General features: G+C 37.3%; 4 protein-coding genes across 8 annotated transcripts; 2 read left to right on the forward strand and 2 right to left on the reverse strand.

Annotated features, from left to right (window-relative positions):
• Window positions 1-458: 458 nt before the first annotated feature.
• LOC107267558 (probable sodium/potassium/calcium exchanger CG1090) lies at window positions 459-7497 on the reverse strand. 3 transcript variants are annotated; one of them, XM_015739439.2, is made up of 9 exons: window positions 4550-5608; window positions 3979-4377; window positions 3680-3914; window positions 3497-3609; window positions 3232-3407; window positions 2907-3133; window positions 2532-2822; window positions 2231-2464; window positions 459-2153 (listed from the first exon to the last, which is right to left on the reverse strand). In XM_015739439.2, exons 1-9 carry the CDS (start codon window positions 4550-4552, stop codon window positions 1957-1959), a joined length of 1875 nt encoding a protein of 624 aa, XP_015594925.1. In that variant the 5' UTR covers window positions 4553-5608; the 3' UTR covers window positions 459-1956. The 3 variants fall into 3 exon arrangements, with proteins under 3 accessions (XP_015594925.1, XP_015594926.1, XP_015594927.1); XM_015739440.2 differs by lacking the exon at window positions 4550-5608 and adding an exon at window positions 6990-7497 and having other exon boundaries at window positions 1957-2153; XM_015739441.2 differs by lacking the exon at window positions 4550-5608 and adding an exon at window positions 7169-7484 and having other exon boundaries at window positions 1957-2153.
• A 622-nt stretch (window positions 7498-8119) lies between these two features.
• On the reverse strand, window positions 8120-9618 carry LOC107267557 (tetratricopeptide repeat protein 1). Its single transcript, XM_015739438.2, has 4 exons — window positions 9070-9618; window positions 8780-8956; window positions 8496-8681; window positions 8120-8428 (listed from the first exon to the last, which is right to left on the reverse strand). Exons 1-4 carry the CDS (start codon window positions 9352-9354, stop codon window positions 8249-8251), a joined length of 828 nt encoding a protein of 275 aa, XP_015594924.1. The 5' UTR covers window positions 9355-9618; the 3' UTR covers window positions 8120-8248.
• A 402-nt stretch (window positions 9619-10020) lies between these two features.
• Window positions 10021-12921, forward strand: LOC107267556 (negative elongation factor A). Of its 2 annotated transcripts, none has more exons than XM_015739437.2 (6): window positions 10021-10316; window positions 10726-11158; window positions 11242-11658; window positions 11734-11933; window positions 12018-12117; window positions 12193-12921. In XM_015739437.2, the coding sequence occupies exons 1-6, from the start codon at window positions 10107-10109 to the stop codon at window positions 12423-12425; spliced, it is 1593 nt and encodes a 530-aa protein (XP_015594923.1). In that variant the 5' UTR covers window positions 10021-10106; the 3' UTR covers window positions 12426-12921. The 2 variants fall into 2 exon arrangements, with proteins under 2 accessions (XP_015594923.1, XP_024940605.1); XM_025084837.1 differs by lacking the exon at window positions 10021-10316 and adding an exon at window positions 10623-10643.
• A 685-nt stretch (window positions 12922-13606) lies between these two features.
• On the forward strand, window positions 13607-15764 carry LOC107267533 (general transcription factor IIH subunit 3). Of its 2 annotated transcripts, XM_015739374.2 has the most exons (7): window positions 13607-13765; window positions 13851-14347; window positions 14450-14572; window positions 14652-14787; window positions 14871-14907; window positions 14980-15057; window positions 15160-15764. In XM_015739374.2, exons 1-6 carry the CDS (start codon window positions 13756-13758, stop codon window positions 15053-15055), a joined length of 879 nt encoding a protein of 292 aa, XP_015594860.1. In that variant the 5' UTR covers window positions 13607-13755; the 3' UTR covers window positions 15056-15057; window positions 15160-15764. The 2 variants fall into 2 exon arrangements, with proteins under 2 accessions (XP_015594860.1, XP_015594859.1); XM_015739373.2 differs by lacking the exon at window positions 15160-15764 and having other exon boundaries at window positions 14980-15107.
• Window positions 15765-16154: the final 390 nt, after the last annotated feature.

Raw genomic sequence — 16154 nt, forward strand, 5'->3', positions numbered from 1 at the left:
CCCCCCCCCCCCCCTCTCTCAGCTCAAGGACTCGTTGGCAAAACACCACTCGACAGCATCGGACACAATCGAACATCACAAAACACCATGGGATACCGGGCGAGTAATCGAGATCCAGATTGAATAACGATCTCGCCGGAGCTCGCGACGAACCGTCAAAAGATCCTTAATTATTGACACTAATTACAGATAACATCATGGCGTAGATAACATCCCTCGTGTCTTTTTTCGTAGCACATTTCCTGATCCCTCCAATATCCATCTTCTTCGTAATCAACTTGAGGACACTCCGGCAGTCTCAAGGAACGCGCAGCACGATCGATAAATACTTTCATCGGATAAGGCTGCGTCATTTATTGTCATTTTTTTTTGCTCTGTATTGCGTATCTCGCACGACTCACAAGGAGCCTTTTTGCTTCGATCGAGAGCTTCGTTTCATTCTCAGACATTCCCTACTCTTTAGTCAGTTCTTAGCTTTTTCCCTCTGTCCATTATCTCTTTTTATTCGCGTCCACGCGCTCTAAATTCCTAAACACCCTCCTTCAGTTTCATTGCAATTACTTTTTTTTGTTACATGCAGATATCACACTCATACGTGATTACGTATACAATATGGACATATATTTGTGATTTGAATTCGGACGTAATAGTGAGATATAGAAAGAAGATTAAAATATGTGTATATGTATACATAAATTAATCACAATAGATTAGAAGCAATGAGAAGAGAACGATAAAATACGAAGGAACTGAGATAAAAGATAACCATGGGAAAAGAATGAAGTAAAAGACAGTAATGGCTACCCACCGATACGCCCCTTCTTTTCATGTGAACGGCTAATGATCGTTATAAATATATAAACGGCACTGAGCTACTTCGTATTTATTATTAAGATCAACTATTCCTTAACGTTGTTTAATATCGTCGTTCTCGTATGTGCGAAACATGTGAATCATATATGGAACGCCAAACTATTTAGGGCTATGCCCTTCGATGTTTCTTTTGTGACAACGTATCCAAGAAACGCATTAGAGTCTGCCAGTGATTGGGCCTTACTGGCCCATTGCATCTATCAATGGACCAGTAAGGGTCAAACCTCTATGTGACTCCTGCGTAACTTGGATATGTGCATCTTCTATAGATTATTGACTATTCGTCATTACCTATCTCCGCTATGTGATCTGATCTCTTCATTCTGAGCTCATTCCTTATTAATCCTCTATCTTTTTCAATCTAACTATACATATTCCGTTTTCTCTTTCCCTGCTTGACCTCTCTGTTCCTCGTATGCACACCTATTTAGCCAACTAACAAAGGAAATATGCCTGCTGAATGTTAGCCGGCTTATAGGACCGTTTCGTTAAATTGCGTATTAAATATAACAACGTATGACGTACATAATAATACTGTTATTCATATTGTCTCTTCGAGTATTATCATTTCTTAGCGACTTAAGACCTAGATTACGCTAATCCTTCCGTGGCGCTTTGATACATCTAAACAAAACATGACGTCGGCTCTGGTCGTTATAATCACTATATTAATTTCGCCTCACGTGTCTGTGATCTCGATAATCTTGCGGAATCCCGTTCAGACTCATCTTAGGAGACGCGGAATTCCACGTTGAAGTTAGTTTGCATTTCTATCCTTCTTTCCTTGCTTCTCTCAATTCCTATTACTCGGTTTTTAACGCAGATTATTTTGTTTTTTATAATGAATGTCAATTCCAATGTGAAAACTCTCATTTCTTTTCTCTTGCTGTTTGGTTCTTTACTCTTATGACAGTTGATGTATTCAATAGGGGAATAAAAATTATATGGAAGCATACCATACGTACAAGCGCTATCATACCAAAACTTAGTGAGGATCTCAAATGAACATTGGATCTCAAGGTTCTCTCCCTGAGGTTCAAGATCAGGATCAGAATCAAGATCGAGAATGATGTGAATCGTCTCTTAAAACGGACTCGGACATGGTGTATTCATCTTACCGAAGACGTACATCTCGTAGAAAATAGCGAACGCGATAAAAACGAGGTACCAAATCATAAGGATGACTCCATATCTGCGGTCCAGTTTCCACCCGTTGAAATGCGTCGCCAGCAACAAGAATATCACGGTTGATAATAAGGATATAGTTGAGTAAATGAGACCTGAGCATGAGAATCATTTGATTAGGGAAAGCTTGATTGAAAGATATCGATAGATTAATTGAAATTAAATGGACCACCTTTGCTGTTAACATTGACATGTGATCCTGGCATAATCATCGCAGTTTGTATAAACCACGGTAGGCCCAGACAGACCAAAATGTCGAAGACATTACTTCCGACAGCGTTGCTCACAGCCATGTCACCTAGCCCCTCTTTGATGACTGCCAATGACGACAAGGCATCCGGAACACTGACTCCAGCAGCTACGAATGTCAGACCCATAACCGTGTCGGGTATGCCAAGAGTACTTCCTGGCGATTCAAGTAGAAGCAATGGTAAATATGAACCATAACAATTGTATCATCTAATAATTCTTACCTATTATAGTAATCATCCAGACCATAAAGTAGCTGTAAAAACTAATCCAGACCATAGAAACGCAGAAGGTGAAGGGATACCATCTCTTCCACTTTTCCTGTCTGCAATCTGGCATCGTAGCTCGACACATGTAATGTATAGGATAAACAAGACCCCAGGAAAACTTTGCCCACCTCCCAGCATCCACAGGCATCACCAGTGGCGAAACTTCATTTGGATCAGGTTCCTTAGCTTTGTAATATTGTGGCTGTTTTACTGGTCGCTCACTAGGAGGTTCTTGGAATCCATTACCTGTTGTGCAATAAATTAATCAAGAACGAGTCGTCTCTTTAACAAATAAAATTGTACATCAAGTTTTGTATGACTTCTGCCAACCTTCTTGACTCTTTACTTGATCGGTCAGTGGAGAGTTTGGTCCTGTGTAGGAGAGTCTGTCTTCCTGTAATGATCTATAACTAACGAGAGCACTCTCTTCGGCAGGATCATCATCCTTGGGTAAAAATGAAATATTCAAAGATTTTGCCCAGCGTTCAAGTCTCTCGTTAAACGATAAGACCACGCAATATACAGCGTACATTATCAGCATGAAAAGAGCCTCTGGCCTGTAAAAGATAAGGATACGTTTTGTTAACTTGATTTCCTTTTCAATATCCAATTAATGAATCGTTTGTCAGCAATTTATATGTTTACGGAATCTTACCAAGATATGGTCTTGTTGTAGATTGTTCCCAGCATAATCAGAATGGAGATGGCGTAAAAGAAACAATCTCGACACAGAGGCCACCAGTTCAGTTTAGATACTGTTCCTGAGCAGAGACCGCAGACCGAGATCACGAACATAATATTAAAGACCGCACTACCAATCACTCCACTAACCTGCCAGAATGTATTGAATTTCAATAAGAGTCCATTTTGCATCTAACTAGTAATTCCTAGAACGAATCTAGCTATAGATATATACTTACGCCAATATCGTCCTGGGCAAAGAATACACCGATTACGACAGTTGCTAATTCAGGCGCAGAAGATCCAGCGGCCATGAAAGTAGCTCCAGCTACGTCGGGAGATAATCTCAATTCTACAAGTAAAGATAGAATTAGTATTTTTATAAAAAGTTCAGTCAGTCTCCCTTCAAAGTGATATCATACCCTCGCAAATTCTATCCAGACTCGAAATAAAATAGTCATCACAGACTATAGCCAAACCTAAGAAGGTGTAGATGGCTACAAGGATATGAATGATCAAGCCACCATTTTTTCTTGCAGTGGGTCCCATGAGGGGTCGTGGGAATTGCTCTATAGCAGGTGGTGTACAATTTTCACGCATTGGTCTCAAGGTAGCTCGCGCGTGATGCGTAAGAGTCGTCGTGTGAAAGGGAGTGCTCTGAAAAAATAATGATCTCCTCATTAATATCTTATATCCACTAAAAATAATTCTCATTACTCACAGTGGTACTAGGAATAATTTCGTTGCTAAGTTTCGGACTATTTTTAACTGGATTCGCTATTTGTTTCTCATCATTTCCATTCCTCTCGTTTTCCTTTCCTTTCGTATTCGACGCGGACGTTTCATCTGGTAATTTCAGTGCAGGATTTTCCAAATCCTTCTTCTTATCAGAAACCACGTTTTTATTTGCTAATTCAGTTTTAGGTGCGCTCGTAGACGATGGGTCCGGAATCGTACTGGTTTCCAGTATCGTCATAGTGGACGGTTCATTACTGATCGTCGATGTGATGGAGACGGAAGTAACCAGCTGCACCAGAATGTAAAGTAAAAATAATCCCACGTGAAGCGGCCACTTCTCTCGGCGCGTCAAGCGACGCGCACGGCTCCTCATGATCTCCGTCTAAGTAAATAAGTAACAAGAAAGCGGAAGTTAGAAAAATTGCAAAATATTCTCATACTCCAAATAGCCTCCTTCTCCATCAGCACGTAACGACCACTTGAGACTATCTCAAGTTCCCGTACAATAAAATATCAAGTAGCGTATCTCATGTAATACTAATAAATTCACTAACCATATTCAAGAAGAAGCACGATCAATTAATAAAGATCGATCGGATCTTCGATGTATATATGGTACCTAATTTATCACTTTTAACTACTATAAAACACTCGTACAAAGTATCTGATAGTTTTATCAATCTTAATTAGGGACAATTCCAAGAACACCAAAAAACCTAATGTAATCCGGCAAGCGTGCAGGCCGTGGAGCCGCGCGATAAAACCCGACTACCACGCGCAAGTCTATCGATCCTCGAGACTAGCGAATCGCATGCGTAAATTACGCACAAACTGAACTCGGCTGATATCAACTGTTAGACAGATAGTCGCCCGCTTCTCTGTGTGGAAGAGGTTACGAGCGAACGGGTTAAGATGGATTTTACACCCACGGAATTTTCCTTGAGATATTTCCCCACGATATACTGAACGAACTGAGAGTCTTCCACTGTTCACCCTGACCCAGAAAACCATGCTAAAAGTTGTTGGATCGATCTGGAAATGGCGTCTTGCAAAAGCTTTCCTTCTTGGCAGGTTCGCTGCTTCGCTCTTTATGTAATTTTCACAGCTTCGACTTTTCTACTTTTGTCTCATTCTTGAGACGTTGTAGATTATTTTTAAACACAGGGATGAACTCTAATTAGTTTTAGTTTATTATAACAGATTTCTCCAGCTCGATCGATTTTTATGCCTTCCCTTTTCTCCACCAGCGATATTTATCTTGGCTAGATAATTCATCTGGGCCCGGTCTATTCACCTGAGTTTTCAAAGTACATTTTTCTATCTCAGTATACTCTTTACGTTTTATGTTCAAAGAATACTTTGAACGATATGCCTTAATCTAAGGAGCTCGGTAAAGCTTTTATGAGGGGGAGTGGCTTTTATCGGTAAATCTGATCTGCACTTAGGGATGGATAGAGCAGATACGGAAAAGGTCATCCTGTTATTGCCTTCGAAGGTTTGTCTTGTGGGGCCACCGACCAGTGGTAAAAGGCATGAATTCAGGGGGAGAAAGGGGGAAGAAGGGGGAGGGGGCAGGAATGAAAACCTTACGTTTCTTTTTTGAAATGCAACCTTTAACATTTTTATATTTAATAAAGCAGTAAATAAACCTACTTAGATATATTTGTAGTATGACACATATGAGGCATTCTTTTATAAATCGTACGGATTTGTAAAAAAAAAAGTTTTCGAATTTTTAAATGCTCTGAATTTTTTTTTATAACATCTCCTCATCAAATTAGCCGACACCTATATCGGGATTTTGGTGAAAAAATTTTTTTCAATTAACTATATTAAACAGAAATTTCAATAAAATTCGAGAAAATGCTACACTTTCCTAAATACAAAATTCAATATCTCTGGTTTAACCTACTCAATCGATTCCGTCTTTTTTTTCATTGTTCACATTGTTATGGTAGATTTTTTATGTAGGTAAGTACTGCTTATATTAGTCGTTATAATTTTCGCCACATATTTTCATAAAAGCTGTTATACTGATGATATGTAAATGAGAATTATATATTACAATGAATATGAACGTCATGTGTGATTTCGCATTCGATGGAAATTATGTCTTTCTTTTTTCTTTCTACTGTAAATTGTGTATATTTCATCCGAGAAAGTAGCTTGAAAAACCAATTGGAATTATAAGAAAAATGATATCATTGTGTTATTAATAGAAAGAATTTTATTTCAATGATTTAATCTTATTCTTTATGAAAATGTCGGGTGAATCAATTTTTTATATAAGATTAACCCTGTAATTTCGTAATGTAAGTAGAATCGTACTTTATTAGTACTGTCAGGCAGTATTTACGTTTGGCTACTGATAATTCTATGCACAGTGAATGATTAATTTCAAGTAAATTATGAAGAGATTTCATGAGCGAGTCGCGTATGCATCAAGATCAATAATGATTTAAATATCTTGTTTATTTCAACTGTAGTAGAAATCAGTGATTAAGACGTTGACTGTCATGAAATTGTTATATATTTTGCCCTTAATGTTATATAATGAGATTTTTATAATTCCAAACATGTAATGATAAAACTGAATACTATGGTTAAATAACGTCATATCCCTATCAATAGTACACTTATCTTGCTAGTTGGTCACCCGGGACTTCAAATTTTTTAATCAATAATATTTATCTTATTATAATAATTTTAAAAAATATACTAACGCCGGTCACGGGATCAACCATGGTAATCAACGTGTTAAATAAGTAAAATCACATCCAAATATATCCAAGCCAGCTGCAATTATGAAATTATTTGAACGAAGAAAAATAAGTAACGTTCAATTCATTCAACGAGTTGACGGAAATTTCACCAGTCATAATTACTATGATACCATAAGTCGATAGCTTTATTGATTAATATTTTCACTTAACTCTTTCGTAAATAAATGAAATGAAATTGTTATATAAAGTGTCCCTAGCACAAAGCACTCACCTTCAAATTTAGCACCACCCTTGCCAAAAGTCTCAGAATAAATTTAATATCTCACCCCTTCGACTCGACACTCGCTGGCATTTCGCACTACACCATTGAAACACCAGAAACAGTACCAATATCGTAATAATAATAAGCAGCAACAGCACCCCTTGCCTATGAAAATGCTCAACGCTTACCGTACTTGTTCACTCGCGAATTTCGCAGCTCTTGGTGTGTGACGTGTAACGAAATCTCAAGCCTCTTTTGTAAAGACGATCGATAATTCCCTAACGCTGCCAGCTATTTCTCTTTACTCCAGGAAACTGTTGAAGCTCGACTTCCCCAAAGTTCTTCTATCACGAACGAAACTTTACTCGACACGAAGTGCTACGTTATTCCGCGAATAATGGTGCTGTCGGTCGTAGTTTCAATAAGGACGCTTGCGCAATCGAAGATAAACCAGAGTGATAAAATCAACCCTTGGCACGTCTCTTTGCAATCACCTACACGACGTTCAAAACGTCCAGCATCGAGCTTCGAATTTTGGCTACTTCTCTTATTTTACACTCCTAATTAGTCAAAGATGCTACCAGACAAAGGTCTGAAAATTCGAAAAATAAGAAATGTCTCAATGAATTGGGTGTTATGAGAGAATTGGATGGCATGTGTCAATTTATATTTTATGAGAACCATATCCACATATGCATTTATTATTCTGTTTCATTCAGTTTATGTCATTGATCGCCGTACACTCCTTTCACTCATGATCCAAGTAGGTAGCTGCTTTACCACTATCATTGCACTGGGTATTGCAAAACTAACCAGTTATACCCATTGCTATTGTTCATGGGTCTAACAAGCCCTACTCCAACGTTCTTGTTTATGCTAATCTTTTAGATCGACTCACCGTTTCTCGTATGGTATGAAGTTTTCCATTTGGATTGGCAGCAGGTGATGTATTTTGATTTATATTTTGTGGTTAAATTTTCACTAATTTTGACGTATGGGAATAAAACGTCGGAATACAGAATCTTATAGACTGATTCTACAACTTCAAGTCATATATTTTGAAATGAAATTTGTAATTTATTTACAGTTTTATATAGTCATGTCATATAAAGAGAAGATTGTGTGAAGTTACAATAGACTAAGATCTAATATATACTTTTTATTATGTAACATAGAAGTTCATAATGCAGAAATATTCATAATGCCTAAGTAATTGCAGATTTGTAATAAGGTTAATCAAGAATAGATATTCATTGCCGAAATCTTCATTAGCTTGAATTTTGATTGAATTTTACAGAGTAACCACCACTGTTTGGATCCTTCTGTAATTCAAAGTTTTCAGTTGATAGACCAAATGGTCTCAAAACCATGTTCCCCAGTTCTTTTAACTTTCCAAGCATCTCTGTTTTTAGCTTTTCATTCTTTTCTTGTATGAGTGGTGGTAATCTCTGCAAAACAGTATCTTTAAAAGTATTGATACACAATAAATATTTTTTATGTATGAGTTCTACTTACTCTAATGGCATAATTCGCATCGGAATCAGTTGGATCAAAAGTCAAAACTTTATTATAATCTGCCAGAGCCTCATCTAGTTTGTCAGATTCTTCATAGAGTCTAGCTCGCCTCGAGTACGCTTTTACGTAGTTTGGATTTAACTCAATAGCTTTTGTACAATCTGCAATAGCTGAATCTTTATCCACCTAAAAATTTAATTCAATATAAGGACTGTATAAAAATTTATTGAAAATTGTTTTATTTCTGTATTTATTTAAAAGTAAAATCATATTGTTGTCATTACCATATATTTTGACTTTGCTGCAGCTCTGTTTGCATACAAAATTGCTCTGTCCTTATCAAATGTCAAGGGACATGTCTGAATACCTCTAGTGTAAATTATCACTGCCTCCTTGTATTCTCCATTTTTGAACTTTGTATTACCTTCATTCTTCAATGCCTCTGCATCGATCCTCATTTTCTAAAGAACAATAACATCTTGAGGCACTGTATAGATGATCTTCAAAAAAAATTAAAATTCGATCCAAAATAAAGAATATATCATACTATTAATCACATGGAATAAATATCAACCTTGGCATCATCTTCATTAAGATTAACTTCTCTGTCCTTTAAAGCCTCTTCGTCAACAAAATCTTCTGGGAGCTCAGTAAGACAAGCTTTACTATCATCCTGTGCTTCATCACCCAATTCCTTGCCAATATTATCCCAGGGATCATCTGATACAGCGCATTTATTTTCATTTTCTTCACTCAAACCTTTTGAACTATCCCTAATACAAGAGTCTTTCAAATCTTTAGTTAGTTCATCAATAACCTCTTCGTTAGTAGGCGTTTTTATTTCTGATTTCTTCTCCATAGCGTACAAATAAACTTCTGTACAACGAAATATTCACTAACATACACACATAAACTAAATCAAGCCACAGTGTAATGAAATAGTTAATTGTCAAACTGCAATCCAATGCAATTCCACACACACTTGCAATCAAACTAATTGTGACAAGTCCTGGCTCGTAACTATCTAATAGCAGCAGACATGTAAGAACCTTCTCGACATCGAAATACGTGATAACAATTTGTAAGTTCCTTGAAGAATTACTTCGAACGAACTATACACTATAATGCTTGGTAATATTGTACTGTCATTCTGTGTAAGTAGTTTCAGTGAAAAACCAGAGAAGCCGCCACATGTTTAAATAATCGCAGCTTAAAAACATTACTATGTGTGGGTTATATAAGTTTCTGGAATGTCGAGAACGATTTGCGAGGAGCGGCAACTTTTTTCCCCGCCAAGAACAATCTATTCGTGTTCTCGCTGATTGCAATATCGGCTGAAGCGATGATCATGACCCGCGCGGCTACGCGAAATCTGTAACATCGACAGAGGCGATGATCACGAAATCCTACTTCCGGATTCGCCGCTATGATTTAGCGCCACGATTTTTGTATCGCCGAAAATCGTAGCGTTGTGCATCTCCCTACTGATCTTTGCGTTGTGCTTCTCCCCACTCATCTCTGTATACTATATTCACTATACCATAACGGCGGGAACAGCACGTGGCTCCCTCCGATGAAGATTCATCGCTGCGCTACTCATACGACTCCAATATGGCGAATGTGAGGGACAGTGATACGTCGTTGTGGCTGCATAACAAGCTTGGAACGTCAAACGATAGCTGGACTGGTAGTTCAATTTGCTCACAGCTGAACGCCGAAGTGCTGCGGAACATCAAGGACTGTTTTCCAGATCTACAGACTCAAGTGAAACTAAAATTACTTCTTTCTTTCTTCCACATACCGAGGCGGAATGTTGAAGAGGTACCTAGATGCTCTATTCAAATATCTTCTAACCTTTTATGAAGTTTGCTTTATAGTGATTGCTCTTGTTGATTCTTACTTTGTGCGTGTATTTCTTGTTTTTTGATTTCTTTTAAAAGTAATTGAAAAATTATTACTATTCGCCGATGCGCAACCTGCCATGTAATTTTATTTGTGCGCTTGATGTTTTCTGAATGTACTGTAATACCTATACATATGTATAGTTCTACTGTTAAGAACTATTAAACTTAATCGTAACAGTTAGATTTGACAGTTGTCATATGGTGTTTTCAGTTGGCGAAAATTTTGAGATTCCAAGTGAAAAATGTGGTGTTATCTTTTTTAAGTGATTTGGCATGAGTATATCTGTTACATTTAATCATAACTTTATTTTTGTATATTGTTTCAGTGGCGTGTTGAACTGGAAGAAATTATTGAAGTGGCATCTTTGGACAGTGAATTATGGGTATCAATGTTATCCGAAGCGATGAAAACTTTCCCATCATCAGGTTCTTTGAACACAGATATTACTGATCTTGATGAACATCGACCTATATTTGGAGAATTGGTTAACGATCTACGGAAACTTCTCAAGAAGCAAAATGATCCAGCAATGTTACCATTGGAATGTCACTACCTCAATAAAACTGCACTCACCTCTGTCGTTGGTCAGCAACCAGCTCTTACAAAACATTTTACATTGAAGAGGAAACCAAAAAGTGCCGCACTTCGTGCAGAATTGATGCAAAAAAGTGCAGATGCTGCGAGTAATCTAAAAAAGAGCACAGCACCAACTGTACCTGTGAGAAGCAGAGGAATGCCAAGGAAAATGACCGACACAAGTAAGCAGTTTGAAAACAAAATTAATTAAATGACTAAGCTAGCAGCCAAATGCTTATGCAATGTATTTTTCATTTATTTACAGCACCGCTTAAGGGTATCCCTAGTAGAGTTCCAACAAGTGGTTTCCGTTCACCATCTTTAACAAGTCCTTCAATGTCTTCTCGAACACCCATAAGTAGTCGCATTCGAAAGGATGGTGGTATAAAGCTGCTAGATATCAACGAGCAGCCGCTGGGATATGCACAGGCTAAAAAACGAAAACGTATGATGGAATTAGAAGAGCAACAAAAGAAGGTTGCAGAAGCCCAAGCAGCAGCGGCCGCTGCTGCTACAGTTGCAGCAACTACATCAGAGACTCCAACGACTCCAGAGTATGCTCAAGGATTAGCACCTATAAATCCACCAGTGACACCCGTTACTACAACAACACCGACTCAGCCGTACACTACGCCGACGACGCCAACTACAGGCATCCCCTCGACGGTTACCCTACCAACGCGTAAGTCAATAGCGCAAAACTTAATAATTGTAATAACTTTACAGATGTATTTGAATTAGATTATTTCTCATGCAGCTACACCACCGACTGCACCTATTACACCAATCGCCACGCCTCCACCACTTGCAGCACCAGTGGCTCCAACGAACGTCGAAAATACACCGGTTGGCGTACAGACGGTTAGGCCGGCGCAAACAGTTACACAGATTCGCATTCAGACAACTGCACAACCGGCAAATGCTGCTGCGAATACACGAAAGGGCCTATCGCTCACGGTAGTTAAATAATTCACGAATATTTTTCTCTAAAATTTGAAATGCTGTAAATCAAACATTATTTATTTTATATAAATTTTACAGAGAGAACAAATGTTGGAAGCACAAGAAATGTTTAAATTAGCTAACAAGGTGACGAGACCCGAAAAAGCACTTATTTTGGGCTTCATGGCTGGTTCCAGAGGTTAGCAGATTTTTTTTACAATACTGTCTAATTTTTTAATGAAACAATGTAAATGATTTCTTTTTATTTATGCAGATAATCCTTGCCCTAAGCTGGGTAATATAGTAACAGTGATGCTTTCGGAGAACGTTGAAGAGGTGACACAGCCAGATGGTTCCGTCGTTGCCATGCTTGTAGAGACTCACTTCCAAATGAACTATACGAATGGAGAATGGAAGAGAATTAAGAAAAACCGTCGTATAGTAACAGAAGAACCCGCGGCAGCAGCTACTCCTACTCCCAATGCCACCGCTACGGCTTCCAATTGAACGAATTCGCATGTAAACTTCTGATTGCGATACGATTTCCCAAGCAAAACTTATAGCAGCAAATTCCTCAACTTGTTGATAAGAAACCAATATAGATACAAGTCTAGGCCTGTGGAGTTTCACGCATCATGGACACCGAGCACAGGATTTCCCCTTTTTCTTTCTTTCCCCTGTACTCTAGAAATCGTCCGTCATATATTTCTATCATACTACCATTGAAATATGAAGCATCCTCAGATTTGAATTAGCTCAGAAAAATGAAGCCGTAAAGTGAATTGATGAATTAATGCATGTCAAACTGCTGAAAGAAATACTTGTGTATTTTGAATATAACATTTTAAGTTGGAGTTCAGTTCGAGAAAAAAAAAGTGTACGTCAAGTACTATGCAAGTAAGCTGTTGCGGTTACTTTAAGAAAATCATTTTTTTTTTTTGTAAAATTTGATCTGTTAAATTTATCCTTATCAAACAAATTCAATGTCCTTAGTCATTAGAATGCTATCTTCTTTGTTCTTTATGTTTTAGATACACGTTTACCTTCTTTCTAATTTTGAAAATTCATATATCTCTTGCATAACAGATTTGGAAAGACGTAAATCGGCAAATAATTTTCAGTTAAAATTATTTTCCAAATATATAATAAGGTCGATTATCGCGCGCAAACTTTACGTAGATAATGTTATATCTTGAGCTGAATAAGCGGTTTATTAATCTTGCAATTAACAAAGTTCAATGATTGCAATTAATCTACAAACGCGTATTCAGTCGAATGATTTTTTATTGCAATCTTACGATCGCATAAGAGATCTATAGAATAATTTTGAATTACTCCAAAACTCCTCAATCGAGATCAATTAGTCGATTCTTTGATTTTAAATGCCTTCGAACTATCGATACGTTTCTAAACAAGAACCATTTTCATTGCTGATGTAATGATGGGCATATTTGAGCTATAATATATATATATACACATATATATATTTACATATTTACCAGATACGAGGATAAGACTCTTATTACATTGTTATTTGAATAAAATAAAATTATATTGATTATATCTTCGATTATTGATTAATGATTATTTGGTATAGAAATTAATGGAACTTTCAAATAGTTTTACTTTTCTCAATTTCGTATTGCAAATTAAAACAGCTGCGCCCATATTTTAGTCCGGACACGAACCTGAGAGCAAAATCGAATAGGATGTTATGGAAGTGGACAAATTTACCCTTTGCGTATCCAACAGCTTTTGGTAGCGTTCAGCAGAGTACAGCATAGTTCATAAATCAGCTGTTTACAATTCACGCCGGCAGTGATCGTTGGTTGTAAACATGGCAAGTGGTATGTATCACAAGGTTTTTCTTTTATATAAATAATGATGGATTATTGCATATTGAATTACATTGTATTTTGTTTTTTAATATAGAGGTGGACAAAAGTTTATTAATTATAATATTAGACGTCAATTTATCTCAAAGAATTGTGCGTCAGGAAACGAAGGTTCTTACACAATGCTTGGATTCTACAATTGTGTTTGCTAATGCTCACCTTATGCAAAAGTCTAATAATCAATTGGCTGTAATGGCATGTCATGCTCACGGATCCTTGTTTTTGTATCCGGATGAGAAACATTCTGAGGTACGTCAAATCGATGGCCAGTATGAAAGGTTTACATTGGTGGAACGATCAGTCAGACAAAGGCTGCAGGAAGCTATTAGTGAAATTCGTACAGACAGACCTCTCAATTCTGAGAGTTTGATAGCTGGTGCTCTTTCCATGGCACTTTGTTATGTATCAAGGTTAGAACGTGAGAAGGTAGCTGGAGAAAAACTGAATTCACGAATTCTAGTTATCACAGCAAGCAATGATTCTGCCTCACAGTATATGAACTATATGAATGTATTTTTCACAGCACAGAAAATGGTACGTTGAACTAATTGTTTGGTTAATTTTTCATATTTTTAAGTTTTGCACTAAACAGTTATATTTTTAATAGTACTCATATTTTCCTTTCATCATGTCCAGGGTCTTATACTGGATGTATGTAGTTTGGATCAGGAACTAACCTTACTACAGCAAGGCTGTGACATCACTGGTGGTAATTACTTGAAGGTTGCGCAGCTGTCAGGATTATTACAATACTTATTGGTAACTTTAAAATGCAAATTTTTTGTGAAGTTTCATATCGCAAGGTATTAAGCATCTCTTTCATTCTTTGCTGATTCAGTGGGTTTTTCTACCGGATCCCAGTATTCGTTCGAAACTTGTTCTACCCCCACCTGTGAAGGTAGACTATAGGGCAGCCTGTTTTTGCCACCAAGAACTCGTCGACATTGGATATGTGTGTTCCGTGTGTCTTTCCAGTAAGAACAGTCACTTTCGTATAATGAAATGAAAATACTATCTTGCATAAGTAACGTCGTGAATGAAAATATTTGTCTTTCAGTTTTCTGTAAATTCAGTCCAATTTGTACAACATGCCAGTAAGCACAACTTTCATTATACATAAGAAAATACTCATATTTGACATTCACAAAAAAAAATATTTCTTACAGTACCGTTTTCAAGATGCCAGGACCAATGCCGTTAAAAATGAAGAAAAAGAAGAAGAACATCGATGCGGTTCACTGATTGTAAATATCCATAATTTCATATATAAAATCTTTTTTTTACGAATACCATATCAATCTGGAACAAAATGTTTTAATATAAGTTTTTATCTACTTCTGAAAAAGCCCAGATAAAAAACTGCCTAGAAACATTGATACGGCGCTGAAAGAAAATACACGTCAGGAGCGTAGATTAAGAATAATTAATTAAAGCGAATGACGTAGAATGATAAAAAACATCGTTTGGACGGTTCTTGGGGAAGCGTAGGGTCCATTGTGTTGCGGGAAGAAGAATGATGATTCGCGACAGAGCTCGGTTCGCTCGTCTCACAAGGACGCTGTGTAAACAGATTGAAAACAATTAGTTCACCATTAGTTTGCCGCTCTTGGGTTTCTTCTTAGTTTTCTTATCCCTCGCTAATTGTGTCCTCTTTTATGTCCCTAAGAATCCTCCCTATCTTTTCAATATCTCACTAAGCATCTTGACCACTTAGCACACCGCGACCGTCTCGTGGAAAGCCGTCGCTAATTAGCCCAAGCATTTAGATCATTTGTATTAAAGCTAGAATAAAGGAGAAAACCAAGCTGGATGTAGACCATTGTCTTCTTAAAAGAGAACGTTGTTTCCTCGGTCAGTGGAAAGGAAATAAAGACAGACAGATTGTATCTAAGGCAATATATCCCGCCTATAAAAATACTAAAGCGAAATAACGATAAGAATATCGAGTTAAACCGCTATTGTTATTGGCCTCCTGCTGCAGTGGCCTGGATAAGAATTATCGGAACACGTTATACCACGACATGGGATCACATCAAAAAGAAGCGAACTTTAGGCAGAGCACGTATCGCCTCTATCACTCGATAAAATAATTAGGAAAGGCGAGAATTTAATTTTCTCGTTGGAACTTTCTAAAGCTCATTGTTTTACTTCGGAAACGTGGTCGGCCTTATGAAATGCCATAACGTTATCCTCTACTTTAAATTTGGAATATTCCATTTCCGGTTCATCCTTTCACCTCCGTTCGAAACTTCCTAACCGTTTCTTGCCGATAGACACTGATAGAATCTGATAGATCGTCTCCACTATGAATATATAGTGAAAAGTTTCCAACAAGTTTCCA

The sequence above is a fragment of the Cephus cinctus genome, unplaced genomic scaffold (genome assembly GCF_000341935.2).
Source record: "Cephus cinctus unplaced genomic scaffold, Ccin1 Ccin1_scaffold0407, whole genome shotgun sequence".
Classification (NCBI taxonomy): Eukaryota; Metazoa; Arthropoda; class Insecta; order Hymenoptera; family Cephidae; genus Cephus; species Cephus cinctus.

Excerpts from the sequence above, each read along its gene's own strand:
- LOC107267558 (XM_015739439.2), bottom strand. Across the intron at positions 3,915-3,978 it reads AAATTATTCCTAGTACCACT|AGCACTCCCTTTCACACGAC; the intron begins GTGAGTAATGAG and ends TTATTTTTTCAG. Across the intron at positions 3,134-3,231 it reads TACAACAAGACCATATCTTG|GCCAGAGGCTCTTTTCATGC; the intron begins GTAAGATTCCGT and ends TATCTTTTACAG.
- LOC107267557 (XM_015739438.2), bottom strand. The coding sequence starts at position 9,354 with ATGGAGAAGAAATCAGAAATAAAAACGCCTACTAACGAAGAGGTTATT. Across the intron at positions 8,957-9,069 it reads TTAATGAAGATGATGCCAAG|AAAATGAGGATCGATGCAGA; the intron begins GTTGATATTTAT and ends ATTGTTCTTTAG. Across the intron at positions 8,682-8,779 it reads CAGCAAAGTCAAAATATATG|GTGGATAAAGATTCAGCTAT; the intron begins GTAATGACAACA and ends TTAAATTTTTAG.
- LOC107267556 (XM_015739437.2), top strand. The coding sequence starts at position 10,107 with ATGGCGAATGTGAGGGACAGTGATACGTCGTTGTGGCTGCATAACAAG. Across the intron at positions 11,659-11,733 it reads GACGGTTACCCTACCAACGC|CTACACCACCGACTGCACCT; the intron begins GTAAGTCAATAG and ends TTTCTCATGCAG. Across the intron at positions 12,118-12,192 it reads CTTCATGGCTGGTTCCAGAG|ATAATCCTTGCCCTAAGCTG; the intron begins GTTAGCAGATTT and ends TTATTTATGCAG.
- LOC107267533 (XM_015739374.2), top strand. Across the intron at positions 14,788-14,870 it reads GTGTTCCGTGTGTCTTTCCA|TTTTCTGTAAATTCAGTCCA; the intron begins GTAAGAACAGTC and ends TTTGTCTTTCAG. Across the intron at positions 14,908-14,979 it reads CCAATTTGTACAACATGCCA|TACCGTTTTCAAGATGCCAG; the intron begins GTAAGCACAACT and ends TATTTCTTACAG.